Genomic DNA, 23,699 nt, shown 5'->3' with positions numbered 1-23,699 from the left:
ACTTGTTTGACGCTGGATGTTGCCGCAGTGCATAGTAAATGAACTTGTGTAATAAGCGCTCAAATGAATTCTCTAGATCGAAGAAGACAAGGCGGAGATGGCGATATTTTTCATGGAGTCTTCGAAAGAATTGGATTAGTTTGCACTGTGACAGTTTTTAAGGAGATTTATTGACTATAATCTAACCGTTGCGCTGTCTCACCAATCAGGTTCTATCTTCCTCACAGACGCGGATGAATTTCGGATTCCACCTCTTCGTTCCAAGTCCTATTGCTTTTTTCGACTTCTGAAGAGCTAATAGATGGCATTGCTCTGAACGTTGGCAGTGTCTGCAGAAATTGTTAATGAATAAACGAAAATAAAAGCGTTTTTTGTTTTCAAATAAATTAATTGCCGTTTATTGAGTTATGCTATGCTCGCAGAACGATACATTCATATTCATTTTCACATCTTCCAGTTAGGCATTATTCATATCATTGTGATCGTATTTAATTTTTACATGAAATTTATTTACATCTTCACAAACTGTCACTTCAGATATCAAAAATTTCGACTTTGTAAATTCCTGATATTGACGAAACCATAAATAGTGGAATATATTATTAAATACTACATTAAAATTTTATTCTTTTATAATCCAATATCACCTATTTTCAGTAAATGTATATTAATCGATTAGGTCAAAACCTGACGAAAAATAGATTCGTATCAAAAGTGTTCTTTGGAGAATAGTTTTATAAAAATTTATCGCCCAATCGAGGGTGATAATTTTTCACTAAATTACGATGGAATTTCGAATTCTCTAGGTCGTTAGAAAAATTGTAAAGATTCTACAAAAAATATTCATTGTCCTCGGGTAGTGATTTGTAGATATCATTTCGATTTTAAGGCATTTTAATTGGTAAGTCTTGGGGTATATATTCGAGAAAATTCGCTGGAAATTGACCGCGCTGATTTCTCAGTTCGCCAAAGAGCCAATCATCGTTAATTCGACTAAGAACAGTGACCATGTCATTCTCCTGGAAGAAGATGGATTTGAACGAAGGAGTCCCTCTTTGAATGATATTAAAATATACCTTTAACGATAAATCCTCTGGTACCTCAGCATTGAAGTTGTATAAAACTCTAACTTTTGGATGAGAATTCGAAATAGGTTTCGTTGATATGTTGTTCTTGGACATCGCATTGCTTCCAGCCGAGTCGTCTTTCAGTGGCACCTTAATTTCTATGTAATTGGACGGGAATATACCTTCACAGCCTTGTTTGTTCCGGCCGTAGCACCACTCCTCGTTCACTCGTTGCAATACATAAATCTTTTCATTCTCCTGAGGATGGAAATATTTTATTTTTAACAAAATCCAAAAAAAGGAAGTCATATAAAATCACAGAAATATCTTACCTTAAAGCTAAGATCACCATCTTCTACTCCCTCGAAATCGTACAGAGCAATGCCATAACTCTGACTGTCGTCCTCTGACTCACGATTGCTCAAATTAATAGCGTCCAGACGCCCGGCAATCACGTCGAATATATCACTGGATGGTGGCGGAGGTGGCGGACAACTGGGCATCGGCGGAGATGACTCGCCATCACTATAAGTAGAGAAACAGGCCGAGGTGTCGTTTGCATTTTTCAATTGTAACATGGACGGTGTTTGAGATTTCAGCATCAAAGTGTTGCTTCCTGTGTGCACTGGTGACGAAGTATTCGAGGACGAACTTAGTGACGGCTTTGGCTTAATTATAGTTGGCATAGTCAATGTTTCCTGCGGTGGCAACAAACTCTTTCCGTTGCATAGAGGGTTATCATTTTGACTTCGATTTATGGCATTGAGATTGCGAACGGGTTGAAGCATGGCTTTATCGGTGAGAAATCCATAGTTTCGTGATGCAGAAGTAGTGCTACTACTGCCGTTGTTAATACTATTGATAGCCCAAGGATCAGTTGGACTAAGGAAATCGTCTTCGAATCCGCTTTCTGGCTGTGATACACTTCCATTTTGCGGCGAACTGAAGTTTGAATCCGAACTGAAACTATCCACACTAACGCAATCACTATTCGATTTTTGAGTGAATGTTGGTGAACTTGGAGGTGAGTCGAATTTTATCAGTTCAACGTCCGTAGAATCTAATCTCGTTTGTTGTGGTAGTTGTGATGATATAAGTCGGTTATTGTCGGTGTTATTTTGTGGAACGTTTGGCAAGGAATTTAATTTTAACTGATTGAAACTTGATTGTTGTTGCAATTGTTGTTTGTTATTTTTGGTGTGCCCCTTTTTGCGGCCGAAAAGATTGGACAGTACATTTATGGATTGTGGAGGGCCGGGTTTTTTCAACACTGTGTTTCCTATAATGAAAAATGCAAAACCCATAAGTAAATTATAGTAAAGTAGTAATTCCAGCTGTGCTACTTTATTCTGAATGGCTGAGGTAGATAAGCACTGGCGACTTTGCAGATCACTCACTGAGGAAACTACCGCAATGCTTGGAAGTCGGGTATAAAATCCAGAACTATAATACTTCCTAAGGAGAAAATGAAATTTAAAGTTTCGTGCGGATAGCCGGGTCGGAATTTGGTAATGGGCAGCACGGCGCCGAAACTGCTAATTATGGGGCGATCCGATGTCTAGGCGGCAGGCGCATGGCTCCACCCCTTACAGTTACTTCGCTTCAATCTGTGGCGACCACTTCACAAAGCCAAATGATGAAAAGGACAAGGGAAATGAAACTCTTTATCATTCGCTCGTGCCAGGAAATGAAATAGCGGGGACAGGTATGACATATCGTCGTTTATTACATCAAATAACCGTAACAATGCAGCAAATTGCTAGTACTCGCAGTTTCCCAGCTTCCCGAGCGTTTCATGTTGTTAGTTTGATTAAGCGAAGAGGTCCATTTTGGAAGATTCGTTTGGAGTGTTGGCACGAATCATTGAGGGATGATATTGCTGGATTGATACAAATCAACGCTGTCAATGAGAGCAGATATAGAGGGCTTGCTGAAACTATAACATTCTCAGCGGTTGAAATTCTGAGAACCCTCAAACGGAAACTTTCTGTCTTATGCACTCGATGCCGAAGGTATTGAGGAAAGTTATCCCGGACGTGTTCAGAATGCAACGTACGTGAGCACCTAGTGTAACTTTTTCAGGTCAATAAAGCATACAGGAGATGCAGTTTTTGGTACCAGATATAAAAGAATATCGGGGTGAAGTTTGGGGGTTATCCGCCTGGCACGCTAAGTGGATCCGACGCTGCAGACACCCGCCACGTCACTATCCTGGGCATGAATTGTGTGTACGATAGATAAGGAGAGGTTCGACGAGTCACAACCAGTTTGAAAAACTGGTTGGACCTACGCCAGGACCTTTTGCAAAATTTCTGAAATAAGAAATTTACTAGTATAACACATCGTTCAATAAGTCCCGGGACTAACTATGAAAACAACATTTTATCGGCAAAATTCTTTATTATTCATCAACATAATCTCCTTCAAGGGTTATACAATCATTCCAACGCTTCTCTAACTTTTCAATGCCATGTTTGTAGAACGATTTGTCTTTTGACTCAAAATGAGCCTCAGTAGCAGCGATCACCTCCTCATTTGAGCCAAATCTTTTTCCCTGGAGCATCTTTTTGAGATCTGCAAAGAGCCAGCAGTCGCTGGGGGCCAGATCCGGCGAGTACGGAGGATGAGGAAGCAGTTGGAAGCCTAATTCGTTGAATTTTTGACTTGTGGCACGGTGCGTTGTCTTGATGAAAGATGACTTTCTTCTTCTTCATGTGTGGGCGTTTTTTCGCTATTTCGGGCTTCAAACGACCCAATAACACCATGTAGTAGTCGCTATTGATGGTTTTTCCTTTTTCGATGTAGTCAATGAAAATTATACCATTCGCATCCCAGAATACGGACGTCATCACTTTGCCGGCCGACTGTTGTGTTTTTGGACGCTTCGGGCGGCGTTTACCGGTCGTACGCCATTCAACTGACTGCAGAATTGACCCCGGAGTGAAATGGTGAATGCATGTTTCGTCCACTGTCACATATCGACGCAAAAAATCCTGTTTATTGCGAGTAAACAGTGCCAAACAGCTCTCTGAATCATTGATACGTTGTTGCTTTTGTTCCATTGTGAGCAAACCCGGCAGCCATTTGGAAAAAACCTTTTTCATAGCCAATTTTTGGTGCAAAATAGTAAATGCACTACCAGTTGATATGTTCACCATCTTAGCTATCTCGTGCAATTTCATTTTGCGGTCACCCATCACGATTTTCAATACTTGCTTGGTGTTTTCGGGAGTTATTCCCTCATTTGGCCGACCCGAACGTTCCGCATCATTTGTATCAGCACGACCGCGACAAATGGTTGTTTTCGACGGAGTATAGTCCGGATAACGTTTTTCAAGCCATTGCTGAGCCTCAACAGTGTTTTTCCCCATTAGAAAACAATGTTTTATCAACACACGAAACTCGTTTTGGTCCATTTTTTCACGATTGCAAAGGTAGCTTTCTTGGTTATGTTTCGAATTACATCAAATTTTGACACATCTTATCTGAAGGTTGGTACTTCTGAACCTTGGTATATAAATGGCATTATTAGCGCCATTTCTACGCTAGTCCCGGGACTTATTGAACGATGTGTTACGTCATTAGTTGACACATAGTATAAATCAAATTAGGTCATTAGTCGCCGGAGGAATTTCCAGCTTTCCTCCTCAAGATTTATAACTTACCAACAAACAAATTTTTTGACTCCACCAAGATCAGGTTTATGATCGAGAAAAATGAACCATTCAATCCAGACGAAGAGACCCCGTTACTGAACGGGACAGTGACTAAAGAAAAAGATCAAAGCGGATCACCCCAGAACCCATCTGTACACGAAGAGACACTTTCCAAGGTAATTCATTGCGCCTCCTTCGGTTTATCCTCTTTTATGTCTGATTGGTGTTAGAAAGCACGGTTTTAAAATCAAATATGGCTTGTATACTAAGTACCAGCTAACACAGCTACTAATTTTAGAAGTCTGTGGCATAGTTGATATGTTCGGTTATGATATTCCGAAGGAATCTGATTTAGAGAAGTATAGATTTCAGTCACTCACAAGTCATGTATTGCGAGCCACATAGCAGATATCATACGTGACGTCCACGTCTAAGCGATGACCGAGGCAGACTTCTACAGGTATTTGAAAATTCTACATTTTCGAGTTGATGATTTAAAGGATGTTCTGCTGTCCAAATTCCTGGAACTCTGAACCTGGTGCTTCCGCATCCCTTTCGGAAGAGTAAAATTACGCATGAAATACGTTCACTATCCCTTCACTTGCATATATATTACCATAGACGAAGGTCGATCTGGAAAACATATAGCGGCGGATACCGACTACTAAAGTCAAATTTCGAATGTATCATTGAAATGCGGTAGGGGAGATGAATTTATTTCGTGATATCGAATGTTAGGGTGTGGTTGACATTGCAGCACAATATTAACGCCAAGTCGATTTGCTGCGCGCCTTCTTCACGTCAAGGAGCAGACAACTCCCTTGTACGCATTGACTACACTTAACTTGAAAGATCGGCATTTCAATCCCTTTCTTGCAGTCGCTTGGTAACTATTAATTGAACTTGTGAAGAATTAATAACTGAATACGCCGAAGGCCTAAATGTCGGTGACCCTGGTGGTATAAGACAAGAAGATTTAACAATATGTGATTCTTTGGAATCGTGGGCTAGTGGATTTCTAGTCATGTCTTCTTCCTTAGTGAGTAAGAAAATAGCTGGAACTCGAGACCAATTGCGAATACCCAAACAAAAACTTACCCGTCATATTCGGTGAAATACGTGGTGGTGGCGGACGTGGAGGTGGAATTTTTTTAACACTAGGATTATTTATATTTGGTTGATCGAAAGGAAATCCATCCCAATTTGTTGCAGGCGCATATCGAGCAGCAGGGAAATGTCGAGTTACCGATGAGCCTCCACTAGGTGCATTTAATCCAGGCGAAGTTCTACTTGGTAATTTAGAACTATATGTCCGCTGAATTGAACCCGACGCTGGTGGTGGTGGTAATTTAATGGGAATTATATTTGAGCTAGTTGCACTGTGTTGCTGTGATGTTGCTTGCTGTTGTGGTGGAGGTGGCGCTGGTCGTGATGGTATGGTCATATTTCTGGAAGGGAGACAAATAATAAAACTGAAGTGAAAATGTGGCAAATGGTGCTGAGAATTACATGTTTGTAGCGGTGATTTGGATTTTTCATGGAGTTATCAACTACAGATATTTAAACTGATTTGAGCCCTCGAACTACTTAGACACTAAATGGAGTAAAATACTGTTGTTTGTGCGCACAAAGTTTGCGACGATGGGTCGCCCTTGGTTACACTGCAATGACGCAAAGCCCTCTAAGCAGCAGCTGTGCTATTCTCAAGGTATGTTACAAAATAAAACAGCAAAATGGACTCATAAAACAAAACCCATAATGAATCACAAATTTATAGAAACGTTTAAGAGAGTATATAATGAAAAGTGGCCCATTTGAGTAATTCGCTTTCTGTTTATATTATTCATATAATCGTGGCATTAGTTCTCCCGTAACCGTAACCCTGAACCCCCTTGATGATCCATCAAGGAAAGCTATTTTTTCAATGGAGCTATTCAACGAGGAAGTTGAAATATTTACTTCTGCGGACTTCAAGATAATCTCAAATTTGATGCTATCATGAAGACGGAAATTCATTTGGCTAGTTTTGTGGGGGCGCTGGCGATTAAAACCTTATCCGGAAATGTAACCGATTTATTGGCGCAATTTTTCCTTACTGCTCTCTGATCACAGGCGCAACAACCGGTATCCGGTCTAGGCCTACCTAAATAAGGAACTCCAGATATCCCGGTTTTGCGCCGAGGTCCACCAATTCGATATTCCTAAAAGCTGTCTGGCGTTCTGACCTACGCCACCGCTCCATCTTAGGTAGGGTCTCCCTCGTCGTCTTTTTTACCATAGATATTGCCCTTATATTATACTTTCCGGGCTGGATAATCCTCATCCATACGGATTAACTGACCCACCCACCGTAACCTATTCAGCCGGATTTTATCCACAACCTGGCGATCATGGTATCGCTCATAGATTTCGTCGTTATGTAGGCTACGGAATCGTCTCATGTAGGGGGCCAAACATTCTTCGGAGGATTCTTCTTTCGAACGCGGCCAAGAGTTTGCAATTCTTCTTGCTAAGAACCTAAGTCTCCGCGGAATACATGACGACTGGCAAGATTATTGTCTTGTACAGTAAGAGCTTTGACCCTATGGTGAGACGTTTCGAGCGGAACAGTTTTTGTAAGCTGAAATAGGCTTTGTTGGCTGACAACAACCATGCGCGGATTTCATCATCGTAGCTGTTGTGATTTGTGATTTTCGACCCCATATAGGAGAAATTATCAACGGTCTTAAAGTTGTATTCTCCTATCTTCATTCTTCTCGTTTGACCAATGAATTTGATGTTGTTGATTGGTTGGTTTTTGGTGCTGACGTTGCCACCATATACTTTGTGTTGCCTTCATTGATGTGCAGCCCAAGATCTCACACCGCCTGCTCGATCTGGATGAAGGCAGTTTGTACGTCTCGGGTGGTTCTTCCCATGATGTCGATATCGTCGGCATAGGCCAGTAGTTGGGTGGACTTAAAGAGGATTGTACCTCTTGCATTTACCTCAGCATGACGGATCACTTTCTCGAAGGCCAGGTTAAAGAGGACGCATGATAGGGCATCCCCTTGCTGTAGACCGTTGTTGATGTTAAATGGTATTGAGAGTGATCCTGCTGCTTTTATCTGGCCTCGCACATTGGTCAGGGTCAGCCTAGTCAGTTTTATCAATTTCGTCGGGATACCGAATTCTCTCTACCGAGTTCTCGTTGCCAATCGTCAGGCATTGATTCGCTGTCGCTTGGTATAACTCGTCGCCTCCATATTTAACCAATTCCGCTGTAATTCCATCGGCTCCTGGTGACTTATGATTTTTTAGCCGATGAATTGCACGAACTGTTTCTTCTATACTTGGTGGTGGCAGTATCTGTCCATCTTCAGTTGGCGGGACCTCCAACTCGCCGATGTTCTGGTTGTTCAGTGGCTCATCAAAGAACTTGACCCATCGCTCCAATATGCCCATTCTGTCGGAAATCAGATTTCCCTGTTTGTCTCGGCAGGATGAGCATTGAGGTGGGTAAGGCTGCATCCTGCTGACTTGTTGGTAAAACTTCTGCCTTCGGGCCTGGTGCGGTTGCTCCCTGTACTTTTTTAGTTCGCAGACTTGTTGGTTCTCCCAGGCTTCCTTTTTCCGTCTGTGAAGTCGTTTCTCCGTTCCGAGTTCGTGACAAGTCTCTGCGCGTGCCCGCGTTTTTTGAGAATGCAACATTACTCGGTATGCGGCATTCTTTCGTTCCGTAGCTAGCTTACATTCATCGTCAAAACCAGTCGTTCCGACTCCTTTTGCGACTGGGGCCAAGTATTTTTGTGGCCGTATCAATGATAACATTCTTCAGGTGGTTGTGAAGATCATTTGTTGATGCTTCATCTCCCGGACCTCTATTGACTGCGGTTATTGCGGCATCCAATTCCTTCTTATACGTGTCCCGGAGGGCTGTATTGTGGATGACTTCAGTGTTAACTCTCACCTGATTTTCAGAGGGGATTCTGGGTGGTGTTGTTATTCGAGCTCGGAGCACTATGCCAACGAGATAGTGATCCGAGTCTATATTGGCCCCTCTATATTTTCTGACATTCATCAAGGCTGATCTGATTTTTAAACTTGCCTTGCAAGCGCAGAGTGCATAGCCGTTCGCTTATGTTTTCAAAGCCGATAACAGCAGGTTTCATTTTTTGGCTGACTAAGAAACCTACTCCGAACACACGGTATACTGGATGGCCACTATAATATATGGTGTAGCGACTCTTCTCCAGGAAACCGGTCCCTGTCCAACGCATCCCCTATAACGCAGTTACATCAGCCCTATATTGGGGCAGGGTATCGGCTTGTTGCTCAGCAACTTTATCTCTGTACAGGGATCGCACGTTCCATGAGAAAATGCGCAAATCGTTATTTCTTTGTCGTTGCCGCGTTCGTCGTTGTGCAATCCGTCCAGTCCGAGGCTCCTGTTGTGGCTTACATTAAACAGGAAACAGAAAGTGTTCATTATATCTTCACGGAAACAAAAAGAAAACATCACCACCACGATAAAGTAAAGACACCTTAATTTACACAAAAGCATTAGATTACTATTAACGAAAGATATGTCCACTTTTTTGATTAGCCTGCGATTAGGAAATATGATTTAATCTAACTTAAAAAATGTAATTTGATTACTGACCAATTCAAAACGATCAAGCGGCAGTTATGTGAAAACGTCTAAAACATACTTGCAGGCTATCGATAAGACAAAAGTGTAAATCGTCTGAATTTTTTCCATTAAGGTGCACAAGTGATTAACTACTGCTCTAAGCGGTTATCGTTTTATCTAGACGATGGATAACTTTCTGCATTGTTCTCTGGGTATGTCATTTGCACTGGAATTTATATGAAGTGATATTCAAGCATAGTCTCATGAATGATGAAACAGGGACAAATAAGAAAGGACTGACATTGCATACGCCCTATGCTCCACAAAGAATTTTATATTGTTTTCGAAACCATAATATGTTGGTCAAATTTGTAGATGCCACAAATAGCCTACTCCTTTCAGATGAAAAGACGGAATGCAGTCTACTCTTTAAAACCAAAAATTCTGAAAATATTTTATATCAAAAGAGGAGATAAATGAAATGCAATTTGGGGTGAAAGGCTAAAAAGGTAATGAGGTGGGCGTTGGGTTTAAGACAGCATATCACCGATGGTCCCGAAATCGAAGTCCGTGGCAAATGAATTACTGAAAATGTAACCGCCCAACCAATAGATTCGAGCCCTTTTGTTACATCACATCAGATATCTCGCGAGATATATCTAGTAGACGACAAAATCTTAGATTTAAACTAGTAAAAATTAAAGGAAAGGTTATATAAAATGTGTTATGTTTTGACATGAACTTGCCACCTGCCCACAAATCTTAAGTTGAAAGTTTAATGTTTAAATCTACTTCTCACGTACGATCTTTTTTGATTCAAATGTTTGCACATATTTTTATAAACAAAAACTTCACTTCAGGGGCGACACTGCTTCAGAATCTGCACTCTTTGAAAGAAGAACGCCAATGAAGCGCAACTCTGAAAACTGAAACAATTTCAATGCAGATATATTAACAATTCCATTTGCTCCACGCCGCCACATGAGAGAATAAATTATTCGACGGATCAAAACCCTCCTTATCACCATCTTATCGTGTACTACTTCCGAGAATGGAAACCGACTTTGCGCTTGTGAACGCCTATTCTGTATAAGTTTCATATTCATTTCGCAAAACCTTCGTTAGAAAATTGCGTCGTTTCATTGTTCTTAATTGTTTTCATGCGTTTTTATCTAAACATTTCAAAAGAGAGTAAGCAGATTATTGGACACGCGAAGCACTCGGCTTCCACCCATAAATGAAAATTTACGTCATTAAAGTTCGCTCAGATTAACTTGATTTTGTTTAGATTTCTATTGGAAATTTTTAGTGAATGAAGTTGATGAATTATTTTTGTAGAAATATAAACAACATTGAACGAAATTGGGGCGTAATTTTAGTTTGTACAGTATTCATCTCCGTAAGATACATGAACAGGCGTTCAATAGGTGGTAGTGAAAATTTAAATAGAACATCTCAATTTTGCGAGAAAAGGAAATGTACTTATCTGAGAGGATTCAGACAAAAGCATCAAAGCAAACTAGGCCGAAAAGTGCAAACTCTAAACTGTGATAGTCTTAGAGTCTGCAGAGAAACAAACGTCAGCTCGCCTTCCACTTTATTATAGTGAGAAAATCGCCACTTTCAATGCATACAGACGCCCACCCAAATTTTTTGGAAAAAGATTCTAGTTCCCAATGAATTGAACGTGATCTGGGAGATAGAGATTGGGGACTAGCCAGAAAGACAATCAATATGTGAAAATCGGAGAGATCGGGGGCGTTCCTAGGTCCTAGGGTTCCTAGGAATGAGATGTCCAATACTAGGTAAAAAAGGCATTTTAGCTCCCGATTGTATGATAACTTGGAAATGTATTATCTCGTCGATAGATGGACGTAGTTTGCTAGTAGCAATAAAAGCAACAAAGCAGCAGCAAATCGGACACTCCATCTCTAGCGGCACGCGATTTTGTTACCTCGATGGCAGTTAAGTAAGTGATGGTAAATGCGGCCGGTTTGCATGTTAACTAAGCCTGAGGTTGGTTGTCCATCAGTCTCGAAAATATTAGGCAGCAAGTATTTGACTCCTAAACGTACACGATTTCCAAATCCATCGAGTCTACGAGAATCCCGCGCTGCCTTTGCGATTAGCAAGAAATTGCCCCGACACACTATTGTCGTAAATGTAAATATTCTAACAGAAGAAAAGGACAACTGTATAAAAGACCAGTTATACACTCATCTAGGAATAAGAAAGGATATAGTTTCTATGACAAAACAAACGACAATGAATGTAATCATGCTCAAGAATTCACCTTCATTAGGTTTGATAGTCACACTCATACACTTCCTTTTATGTAGGAAGTATACACACAAGACAAAGGTACACAATCGAATTGATAAACTTTTCGTTGAAAAGTGACCGGCCTATAGCCTATACCAATTAGAGATGGGTAGTTGATATATGTAATATCATAAATGTGATGTCAAGCGATGACGGCTTTACGGTTTCTTACCAGGGCAGATGCAAATCGTCAGACCCTGCCCCACCTCTGCTCTGGAAACAGCGTGACCGTAGCGGCTCGAAGATGTTGAGTGCTTCTTTATATAATTTGTAGAACACGACTCAGTATAACACGCTCAATATATTAGGTTGTTGCAAATGAAATGTCGGATATTTGAGTAAAATTTCAAAAAACTATAACTTTTATGAAAATTAATTTTATTAGTCAAAATAAGAACCAGCAGCTTCAATGCACTTCTCCCAACGAGATAAAAGGGCATTTATTCCAGTTTCGTAAAAGTCTGGGTTTCTAGAGCTAAGAAATTCTTCAAAGGCACTTTTGACAGCTACTTCATTGCTGAATTGTTTCCCCGCCAAAAAGTGATCCAAATGCTTAAAAAAGTGGTAGTCGGTTGGCGAGAGGTCGGGTGAATATGGTGGATGAGGAAGAGTCTCATATCGTAATTCATTTAATTTTTGGACCGTCATTTTGGAAACATGAGGTCGGGCGTTATCATAGAGCAGTATCACTCCATCTCTGTTGACCAATCTAGGCCGCTGAACACGTAATTTCTCGTGCATTTCATCAAGTTGGGCACAATATTTCTCTGCATTAATTGTTTCACCACGCTCCAAAAACGAATAATGAATAATTCCAGATGCAGACCACCAAACAGTTACCATTACCTTCTTCGGGTGAAGGCTCGGTTTTGGCATGTGTTGTGGAGGCTGATCGGCATCTAGCCATTGCGCTGATCTGCGACGGTTGTCGTACAATATCCACTTTTCATCGCATGTCACTATTCTGCGCAAAAAGGGATTGTTCCTGTTGCGGTTGAGTAGAGAACTGGATATTTCCATTCGCAGCGCCATGTTTTGCTCGTTGAGTTCATGCGGAACCCACTTATCAAGCTTCTTCACCTTTCCAAGCTGTTGTAAGTGCTGAGATACTGTCGAATAGTGTACGCCTATTTTCTCTGCAATGTCACGAATCGATGATCGGGGATCAGATTCCACTATCAAACGCAACTCGTCGTTGTCGATCGATGGTCCTGAGTGTCCACGAGGTTCACTTTGGAGGGTCATGTCGCCTGATCGGAATTTTTCGAACCACCGCTGTGTCGTTCGTTCGTTTGCTGCGTCAGCTCCAAATGCTCTGCAAATGTTTCTGGTTGCCTCCGCTGCGTTGTGACCAAGTTTAAATTCATATAGAAAAAGTAGACGTTTTTGACTCCCTTCCATGCTTTTTTCTTTGAGTTTTACTTGGAATTTCAATGACGATTGAAACTGAAATGACTCCTTGATCGAACGAACGACTATTTATACTCAATTATCCCATACCACCAGAGTCACCTTGCGGCAGTTTTAAACATTAAAATCATAACTAACTTCACTTCATTGAAAAATCCGACATTTCATTTGCAACAACCTAATAATTCGTAGTCATGTCGTGTTCTACGAATAATATAAAGGAGCACTCAACATCTGCGAGCCGCTGCGGTCACGCTGCTCCCAGAGCAGAGGTGGGGCAGGGTCTGACGATTTGCCTCCGCCCTGGTAAGAAACCGTAAAGCCGTCATCGCTTGAAATTCTTGAAAAGTTGGGTGCAAGCCCCAAGCGAGGGGTCCGTGGACCAGGAAAGAGGGAGTAAGTTGCTCCCCATTTGGTCCGGTCCAACAATAAGTTAATGCGGACTTAGGACCCCATCATTCTCAAAAAAAATATGATATTACATTACTATCACCGGCCCCAATCCAAAACATTACAATATCATCTTAAATTACCGCATTACCTACCATTAATTACCAAAGTGATGATGATATTACTTCTGTGGTCGGTAATGTTTTTGTATGTAATCCCCTGCTCTTTTGGCTAGCTTGGGGTTGACTTCCGACTAGAAAATGATTTCGAAAGCATGTGATTATAAGGATGCAGATTCTTAGCTTTAAGTAATTGATTCATAATATTATTATCATTATTATTATTTACATAACATTCTGGTACCGAGCCCAGGGAAAGGTGGAGGGTTTGAGGCAACGTGCTTTATACTATCCTCAGTAAAACAAAAATAAAATCTTGAGACCAGGGAAGGAGATAAATAAAGTATAACTTTAGTTATTCCACTATGCTAAATCCTACCTAAATTCTAAATCCCTTTTAGTGACAACAAACAAAATTAAAATAATCGGGAAAGTGCAATGGCGTTCACCTCAGTCGACGCGGCAGGACGGGCCCCGGTCCTGTCGAGAAATGGACGGCGTCAGGACGTAAGCAAATCAAATACGTGGTTGCACCCAAAATATTAGCACGGTCACTGGAAAGACAAAGAAACTTGCAAGAGCCCTTCGGAAAAAGCACATTAATATCTGCGCTCTAAAAGAAACCGAATGCTCTGGTGCCAAAAGCTGCAACATAGAATTCGAACCACCGTCACTGACGGCAAAGCCGTTCCCTATGACAGTATCGCACCTCAACATCGGCCGTTAATTGTCGTCTTGCGAATCAGGCCACCAATAAAACAACGTGAGGAACGCACTGATCCAGCCCGCATTAAATGGTGATGATTTCGTGAGAAGAAAGAAGAAATGATCTCACACGATTATGTGGAAGAATCGTGGAACCAAGTTACAGACACGATCCACAAAGCGGCCTATGCAACCCTCGGGGTAACCAAGCCAAATAAGCGGTTCATCAACCGAGATACTTTGCTTTGGAATGACGATGTTCAAATAAAGGTCCGTGAAAAGAAACGCACAGACACAATACAGGTCAGACTTCTTGCAAAGAATATATTTCCCCGGTGCTGGAAGTAGGAAAATTGAAAAGCCATTTGTTTTGTTTTCAACAAAGCCGTAAAAAGGGCTGAGGTAGAGAGAGAGGTAGTTGATTCCTTATAAATGGAATTTTAATATTTCACTTGAATATCAATTACCATTCTCGTTAATTATCACGTCAGCATCTTTTTTGCATGGTTTAGAATGCAATAAATTCACACGAAATTGGTGAAAAAAATTTACAGCCCCCCTTTGCATGTATGGGGAGCCTCTTTTAAACTCCATGTAACTTAATGTCACTCAGTATTTGCGTGGGATTTCATAGTTCCCATATGTCCACCAAATTTCGTTTAAATCGGTGTAGCGGTTTTTGAAAAAAGTGCGTGTGACAGACAGAGAGTGAATTGATTTTAATAAGGTTTTGTTTTACACAAATAATTTTAGCCCTTCAGCGCCCACTAACAATTTATGATCATCCATATGCTCTGAATATGAAGATGTTTCAATCATACAATCCCAATTACAATCCAATACTAAATGAGTTGCTAAAATTGCATCACATTTCCTATTACCATTACCGTTCCAATGAGCAATTTATTTTTATAGTAAAGCAGAAAAATCTGCCAGGCACACAGACCAAACGCGTTTCATTGCTATAATTCTTAAACCAACTTTCAGATGGGTGTTAATCATTTTTTGCTCCATCTAACAACTCAATTAACAATGTTTTTTTCTAATAGATTATTCAAACATCTCAAAATAGCACTAAGGAAAACGTTGCTACTTATTTTTCCCAATGCCATAAATGAAATTAAGAACTGGGACGATAGTGAATCCATAAAATATTATCATAGGCTCTCGCATTTGTTTCTAAGAGGCGAATGAAGGAAATATATATCTCTTTTACAATATGACCCAAGAGACTACAATTATACTTTTGTAAACATGATAGTTGTATACTTTTTTAGCATAAGATTGCATTGAACAAGGACAAAAACGGGGAAAGGCTTCAGAAATAAAATATTACAAAAGTCTCCGAAAATAAATGATATTTTTATTTTTATTTATATCAGAGATAGTTCTCTCTTGCCTTATATATTTTTATGTTTAGCAGCCATACATTAAAAGACTCTGTTTTTATTTGAATCGTACATCAGGGGACCCTAAAATGTCCAAGGAGTAATACCAACTCAACTTTTCAACTTTTTTTTTCCATCTTCCTAACATTCCGATAAGTGCCGCACCAAATGCCTAGTCCCTATAAAGTCAATGTAATAGTGAATGCAAGGAGCTGAAGCCTCAATAATCATGGCTTCGATGCATTGCAGACACTCGCTGAAAATTCTAGCAATAAACGCTTTCATCCAGGGAATAAGAAACACATTACACGCTACGTGACTCCTGCACTAGTCCAGGATATTCTCTTCTACCCATTCGCAAAAACGACATGACTGTCAACTAAATTTAAGCCAAAAACCAACAAACATTGGAGTTTCCGGAAGGCGTTATTTGCTTGAAACTTTCACGGAGCTGCAAACATCGCAAAGAGAGGAACGAGAGGTGAATTTTTTTTACATAATATGAACGTGTAGGATATAAAATGAAACGGCCTGGTTGGGCCAGAACCTATCCAACCGAAAAGTGAAATCTAGGTCTCAATTATTGGAGGAAGACATATATTTCTGTTTATATTATACTAATGAAATTTGCACGGTATTTAGTTTATATACATACAGTACGGTGCCAAAATGAGTCAATGCTGTTTCAAAGTATAAAAATCCTGTCATTATAGCGCATGCGGGATTAGCAGAACAGTTTGTTTATTATCATAGTTTATGATGTGGGAGTAGCCTAGTCGGTTTGAAATTAGGTCTCTCTTTCTTGCCCTTTCTCTCAAAAGAGAAATTGATTACCACATTAACTCAATTTTGCACCAAGCCAAAAACTGTTCTTTTCCATTATTTTTTCGCGTCTCACTATTCTAATAGAAAAAATAACTTTTATAGTCATTATTTGAGCACGTGCAAACCTATGCTACATTATTTACCCGTAGTTATAATGAAAGCCCTTCATCATCATCATCATCAACGGCGCAACAACCGGTATCCGGTCTAGGCCTGCCTTACTAAGGAACTCCAGACATCCCGGTTTTGGACGGAGGGCCACCAATTCCTGACCTACGCCATCACTCCATCTCAGACAGGGTCTGCCTTGTCTTCTTTTCCTACCATAGATATTGCCCTTATAGACTTTCCGGGCTGGATCCTCCTCATCCATACGGATTAAGCGACCCGCCCACCGTAAACCATTCAGCCGGATTTTATCTACAACCTGAAGGTCATGGTATCGCTCATAGATTTCGTCGTTATCTAGGCTACGAAATCGTCCATTCTCATGTAGGGGGCCAAACATTCTTCGGAGGATTCTTCTCTCGAACGCGACCAAGACTTCGCAATTCTTCTTGCTAAGAACCCAGATCTCCGAGGAATACATGAGGAGTGGCAAGATCATTGTCTTGTACAGTAAGAGCTTTGACTCTATGGTAGGACGTTTCGAGTAGAATAGTTTTTGTAAGCTGAAATAGGCTCTGTTGGCTGACAACAACCGTGCGCGGATTTTACTTTCTCGCGGGCCAGGTTAAAGAGGACGCATGATAGGGCTCCCCTTGTCATAGACCGTTGTTGATGTTGAATGGTGTTGAGAGTGATCCTGCTGCTTTTATCTGGCCTCGCACATTGGGCAGGGTCAGCCTAGTCAGTCTGTCATGGCCGTGTACAAATCTACCCTGGCTATGCTATCTAGGCGGCTTTAAATTCGATGAATAGATGGTGCAACTGGTGTCCATGTTCCAACAGTTTTTCCATCGCTTGCCTAGCCACCATATAGTGGCAGCTTCCTGATTTTTTTTTTCAGATTTTTTGGTTGGGCAGTTCCTGGCAATGGCCCCTTAAATAAATGATCACTTTCGACCCCCCGAACTTCCCGCCTTTCCAGCAAATGTCAAAACTAAGACAAGTTTTGGAAAGTACTAATCGAGACCTTTCATTTAGTACGCCACATGACTATATTTGGTGGAAAAAAATTTACACCCCCCTTTTGCATGTATAAATTCGATGTAAAAAGATGTAACTCACTGTATGTGTGAGCGTTCACGTTCCCACCTTTCCACCAAATTTGATGTCAATCGCTGCTAGTCTCCGAGAAAAATGCGTGTGACGGAATGACAGACAGTAAACCGATTTTAATAAGGTTTTGTTTGAGATAAAAAATCTGTAATCAAAATTATAAATAATTTAAATCCGACTAAACCGCCCCAAATTCATACCCCGAAAAGGGCAGCTCAAAAAAGATTATTTTTTTGCTGTTGTTAAACCATCTTTTCATCGACTTTAAAACTCGCCTATGACAGCATAGCCAGGGTAAAACTGTACATAGCCATGAGAAAGTTCGGTATCCCGACGGAATTGATAAGACTGGCTATGCTGACCTCGACCAATGTGCAAGGCCAGGTAAAAGCAGCAGGATCACTCTCGAAACCATTCAACATCAACAGCGGTCTAAGACAAGGGGAAGGCCCTGGAAAAAATGATTCGCGACGCAGATGTGGACGCGAGAGGCACCATCCTTTTCAAGTCCACCCCTGGGCTACGCTGACGCTATTGACATTATAGGAAGAACAACCCGGGATGTACTATCTACCTTCATCCAAATCGAGGAGGCAGTGCGAGATCTTGGGCTGCACATTAATGAAGGCAAGACGAAGTACACAACGTCGGCCGCAAAATCCAAAGAACGAACAACATCGAATTGTACTGACCAAATGAAAACAATAAAGATAGCAGACTACAACTTTGAGATCGTTGAAAATTTCTCCTATCTAGGGTTTAAAATCACAACCGATAACAGCTATGACGATGAAATCCGCGCACGGTTGCTGGTTGCCAACAGAGCCTATTTTAACTTATAAAAACTGTTTCACTCGAAACGTCTCACCATAGCATCAAAGCTCTTACTGTGCAAGACAATGACCTTGCCAGTCCTTATGTATTCATCGAAAACCTGGGGTTTTCAGCAAAAAAAAATTGCGAACTAGCTGCGTTTGAGAGAAGAATCATCTGAACAATTTTTGGCCCTTACATAAGGATGGACGATTCCGTAACCTACATAACGACGAAATCTATGAGCGGCTCAACAGGTTGCGGGGACAGGTCACCTAATCCGTATGGATGAGGATGATCCCGGAAAGTCCATAGGGGCAATATTTATGGTAGAAAAAGAAGACGAGGCTTGCCTGAGATGGAGCGAAAGATGCAGGGGAGGATGCCAGACAGCTTTTAGTGATATCAAACTGGTGGTTGTTGCCCCGTTGATGATGATGATAACACTGGGCAAAGTAACGAGATCCTTCAAACCCATTTCATGTGCAACCTACGGTGGTCGTTCCTACATCGATTAAAGTTGTATTATCCCAAACAGAGTTAAACTACGTATTAAAGTAGACGGGATATTTCGTAACTAGTATTATTTGAGCGTTTTTAATAATAACAATTGTTGGCGCAACAATCCAATTGAATCAGGACCTTGAAGTGTGTTAGAGCACTTCATTGAAGACCATAACGGTACACTACATTAGAATGCAATGTGGTCAGCATTGCGCTCGCCCGAGATTATTTTCCTGATTTGACCCAGGTACCATCGCTGTAGTTGTAAAAATGCTTACATGCTGGATATCCTTATGGAACCAATAAACTCTGGGAAGGAGTGCAAGAGAAATGGCAGAATATTTTAAAAGAGTGTAAAAATCTATAAAGCTGCTAAAAAAGGCCAAAAAAATTGCACAAACTACTAGATTTCACATAATTTTTGCCTGATACAAAAATGATACTTGATTAAAGACCAAGACCAATATTTGTATTTTATCATTAGTTTATAAAATTATCAATTTTGATCTAGTTCTTTGGTACTAATGAACTGTAGTTTAAAAAAATGTTTGGTTATCGAATAAACAACTTTTTTTTTCATTTTCTTATGGCATTGACTCATTTCTATACCATACTTTACATATATATGTATACTTTTGTGCACGGAGTAAAGCGGAAATATTCAGATGCGTTCGAACAATTTAAATGCGTATACACATATGTATGCATCAGTATGCGGTGATGGACAATGTTTGTTTGTTTGGGATGAGCACAGTATTTGTGTCTGTATTATGTACATATATCATGGAGTTAGGCAATATATGAGAGAATATTTTATATTTTCATCTATGTACGTGTCCGGATTGCTCAAGTGGTTAGACCGCTGGGCTGTCGTCGCGGAAGATCGCGATACAAATCTCAGTGATGACAGAGGGATTTGTATGGTGACTGGATGTCGGATACTAGTCGACTCAACTATGAATGGATACCTGAGTTATTATTATTATTATCTATATATGAATTGAAAAACGGGCATAGAACACATAAGATGAATACAAAACTTTTATACCCGAAGCGCCCAGCTTTCGGTATTCCGACTTGTTTGACGTGTGTGGACGTTCCTCGGTAACGCTATAGACAATGCCCAGAACGGTCACTTCCTCCTACTTAAACCTGAACATCGGTTGGGCATTCTGCGTTTAGGGAAAGTTAGATGGTGGGACTTGAGAGTGCTTACTTCTCCCACTTCCTCCACTGTGATCTCGGTACCCCATATTGCATTACGTCTTTCGACGGCCCAGTGAAATACGTGGACGGAAGGTTTTTATCCGCAATAATGAACAAGTTTCGGACGAAGCACAAGTTACGTTTCCATTCATACGGGGACAAGCGTTTGGGCCTGACGATATCCACGGATCCGTTCCTTGCAACCGTGAAGTTTCCTCAGAACTGCTGTGTCCTCCAGAATGTTCATGTCTTTCTCAGGGAGTGGAAGAAGGGGAGGATCATGAGATTTCAAAGAAAAGCACCAGCTTTGAGTGCGATAACTGAGAGTGTATATGTGTACTCCCTGCAGTCGCGAAAAAATAGCTGAAATAGGCTTAGAACGCAACAAATAAATCTTCGGAAGCCTGATTTATAGGGGATACGCTGGTTTACTCTCTGTGTCTTCCTGTACTATATTAGCATCTTTCGGCTCTTTTTCAAGCATTATGCGAATGCCGGCTCCACCTACATTTCAAAAAGGCTCTCAACACAGTTAATAAGAAATGTATATGAAGTAGCAGCTACATATTAGCTAAACAATTATTAGGGCGAAATATGACTCTTATTGATTCACAGGCCTTGGACAAATAGCTGCGAATTCGGAAAATGGGGAAGCAATATAAACGAAAACAATGTTCTCAGTCTGATGGCTTATCGCAATCTTCCTATTCACAATAATGTACTTAATTTGTTCTATGTTGCTATATGGGGGCAGCATATGAAAATTGATCACCACTCTTGCTCAAGAACTCCAAGCCTTCGTCTGCATCGTGTCATGGGATGTGTGTGTGTGTGTGGTGGGGGAGAAGCTACAGCTTCTGAGCACTCAGGCCGTGCTGGCCCATTGTACTCGCCACCCCCGTCTAACGGAATATTCCGGATTCGTTGACGTATCGCAGGATATCCGTTAGTGGATGTGATGCTACCCGTCGCAATTGGAGAACATCGGCACCAAAGATCTGATGCCTGATGCGTCCATAGGAGGGGCATTCACATAGGAAATGCTCCGTGGATTCCGTTTCCTCATTACAGGAGGGACACGTATCATCTTCGGTAATTCCTATTCTGAACATATGCCCAGCTAGTGAATTATGGCTTGTCAGAATGCCCACAATACACCTGCAAGTCCTCCTGTTTTTCGACAGGATAAACTTTGCGGTACGTATGTTCGGTTCTGGCAGGAAAAGCAGCATATAGGCATGGGGTACTCTGGCTTCAAACAATTTCAAATGTAGAGCTTGACCTGCGTACGCGCGACAGATTCATGGACGTGTTGATCAGAAAGCGTAAGTTGATAGATCACACATTAAGAAAAGATGACAACTCTATTCTAGGATGGCCGACGAGTTGCTTGGCCCAGAAACACATGACGCAAAGGAGTGGAGGAAGAGTATAAGCTTCTCGAAAAGTCCTAAAAGCAGATGAAGCATTTTTCGTGATCCCTGACGAAGTAGTGTTAATAGCTAAAATAATTCTGGAAAATATCTAAGAACATCTCAAGAGCCTGATCGACAGCAAGCAGGCTGGACTCCTCTGCGATGTCGGATACCAGTCTACCCAGCTGTGAATGAGAAACTGGGTGACATCAGGGTAATAATGTTGCCCACATTGCGTCTTCCAGTGTATATCCTGTATTGCCCCGTTACGGTCTTGAATGAAGTGCTCTAACACACTTCAGGGCCCACATCCAATTGAATTGTCGCACCAACGATTATTATTATTATTCTCATGCACCAATTGACTGAATTCTATTATAGACTAAGCGAATTCACGGAAAGTGTTGGTTAGCAGCTGGGAGTCGACTGCATTGGCTTATCAGCGCACTTGATTCACGACGGCGAAGTTACGACAATGGAGCAACTCTCACCGCCCTCAATTTTGCAAAATCGTTAGGCATTATTTTTTCAGTTCTTTAACCCTTACACCCCTACATCGTTTCAAGAACGTCTGCTCTTCTGTCTGCACGCTTGAAACAAGGTGACTTGGCAGCTCACTTGCGGTAATCAAGATAGTGTTTTATTCGGACCCAGACCGCTCAGATGACATTCAAGTGCTATTGAATTCGATTTCCAACCTATTTCGAGCCTAAACCAGCTCCAATGAAGCGCAAATCACGAGAATGGCACAAACGGAATATATTATGATTTAATCAAATCATACAACCTTGAGCCCGCCGCGCTGGCCAGCAACATTCGTTTTTTTCTGCACTACTTACGGCCATCGCTCAAGTTGTAATTAACCAGCTCAGCGGCGAGAAAGTGTTAATACGCACGGAAAGCATCATAATTGACTAGCGGTTGCGAGTGAATTTAATTACCCAACATTAACCGCAGAGAAGCACATCTTTTGGCGGTCTGGTCCAGATTTTCTGCTCGCCTCTAGGATCTTTCAGGTGTTGCGTCCAGACGATACAGAAAAGTTACCGCGATGACATCAGCGGTAACAGTTACAAGTCATGAAACCAAGTTGGGTTCCGGCGCAATTTTGCGCCAGCGGATTCACAGAAATTGGGGCTCTTTGTTGTGGCACCTGTCAAGAGTCAAGGAAAACATCCTCATTTGCGACAAGAACATTAAGCGAAAACAAATGTGTATTTTTATCCGAAATGTTTACTGCAAAACGACCTTGGGATCCGGGTGCTCGCCTGCGACCCCACTGATTGTTTTCAGTTGTCCAATTAGCCTTACGCCTAATTACAAGTTAGTGCATGTCATGATTGCCAAATCAAGCAAATATTGCCTTACACAACAAAAGCACGAACCTAGTATTTCCTCGTCTTCGCAAACAAAACCAGAATCGTCGTCGTCGTCGCACTAGCGCACAATTTGTGGGGGAATTTCACTTCTTTGCAACTTTTCACTTGACTTTTAGGCCGTCAAAAATGCGGCAACAACTTGACATGGCACTTGGTTTAGCACACAAATTTTATTCGTGAATTTAGCAGCTATCGCGCGATCAAAATAGCATTAAATCTGCACGGATGATTATCGTAGACAATAATTTCTCGAACTTGTAACGCAATTTCCGCACCAGAAATCTCCCTTATTGTTAGTGCGAACAGTCGAAACGACCGACGAACAGTCACCAATCATCGGCATTCGATGAATGTACGACACTTCAAACCGATCCATTTAGTGTAGTTATTCGTTGGTATCTTAATCAGTACAGGAATCTCAACTGACTATGGTGAAATATTCAAACAAATTAGAATGTTGATTTTATTTTTTTAAATTTTTATTTAGTGTAAGTGTCTATTTTCTATGATAATTCCATATTTCCATTTAAAATTCGTTACTCTGTTTTACGAAAATTATGTAGCAAGGCAATTGAAGTTGCATCACACATTTCACCACTCATTTACAGAATCTGCCAATTGTGTGTTGGACCATCTGCAGTTTCTCGAGTCTCGCGTCGAATTTGAA

At 41.1% G+C, this 23,699-nt stretch overlaps 1 protein-coding gene across 3 annotated transcripts; it reads right to left on the bottom strand.

The window, feature by feature from the left end:
• Positions 1–375: 375 nt before the first annotated feature.
• On the bottom strand, positions 376–23,369 carry LOC119659603 (SH3 domain-containing protein 19). Of its 3 annotated transcripts, none has more exons than XM_038067773.1 (5): positions 23,022–23,369; positions 5,822–6,171; positions 1,400–2,346; positions 1,077–1,325; positions 376–1,019 (listed from the first exon to the last, which is right to left on the bottom strand). In XM_038067773.1, exons 2-5 carry the CDS (start codon positions 6,165–6,167, stop codon positions 885–887), a joined length of 1,677 nt encoding a protein of 558 aa, XP_037923701.1. In that variant the 5' UTR covers positions 6,168–6,171; positions 23,022–23,369; the 3' UTR covers positions 376–884. The 3 variants fall into 3 exon arrangements, with proteins under 3 accessions (XP_037923701.1, XP_037923700.1, XP_037923699.1); XM_038067772.1 differs by having other exon boundaries at positions 23,039–23,369; XM_038067771.1 differs by lacking the exon at positions 23,022–23,369 and adding an exon at positions 10,139–10,400.
• Between the last annotated feature and the right edge of the window lie 330 nt (positions 23,370–23,699).

The sequence above is a fragment of the Hermetia illucens genome, chromosome 6, assembly GCF_905115235.1.
Source record: "Hermetia illucens chromosome 6, iHerIll2.2.curated.20191125, whole genome shotgun sequence".
Lineage (NCBI taxonomy): Eukaryota > Metazoa > Arthropoda > Insecta > Diptera > Stratiomyidae > Hermetia > Hermetia illucens.
This window is presented reverse-complemented; position numbering and strand designations above follow the sequence as displayed.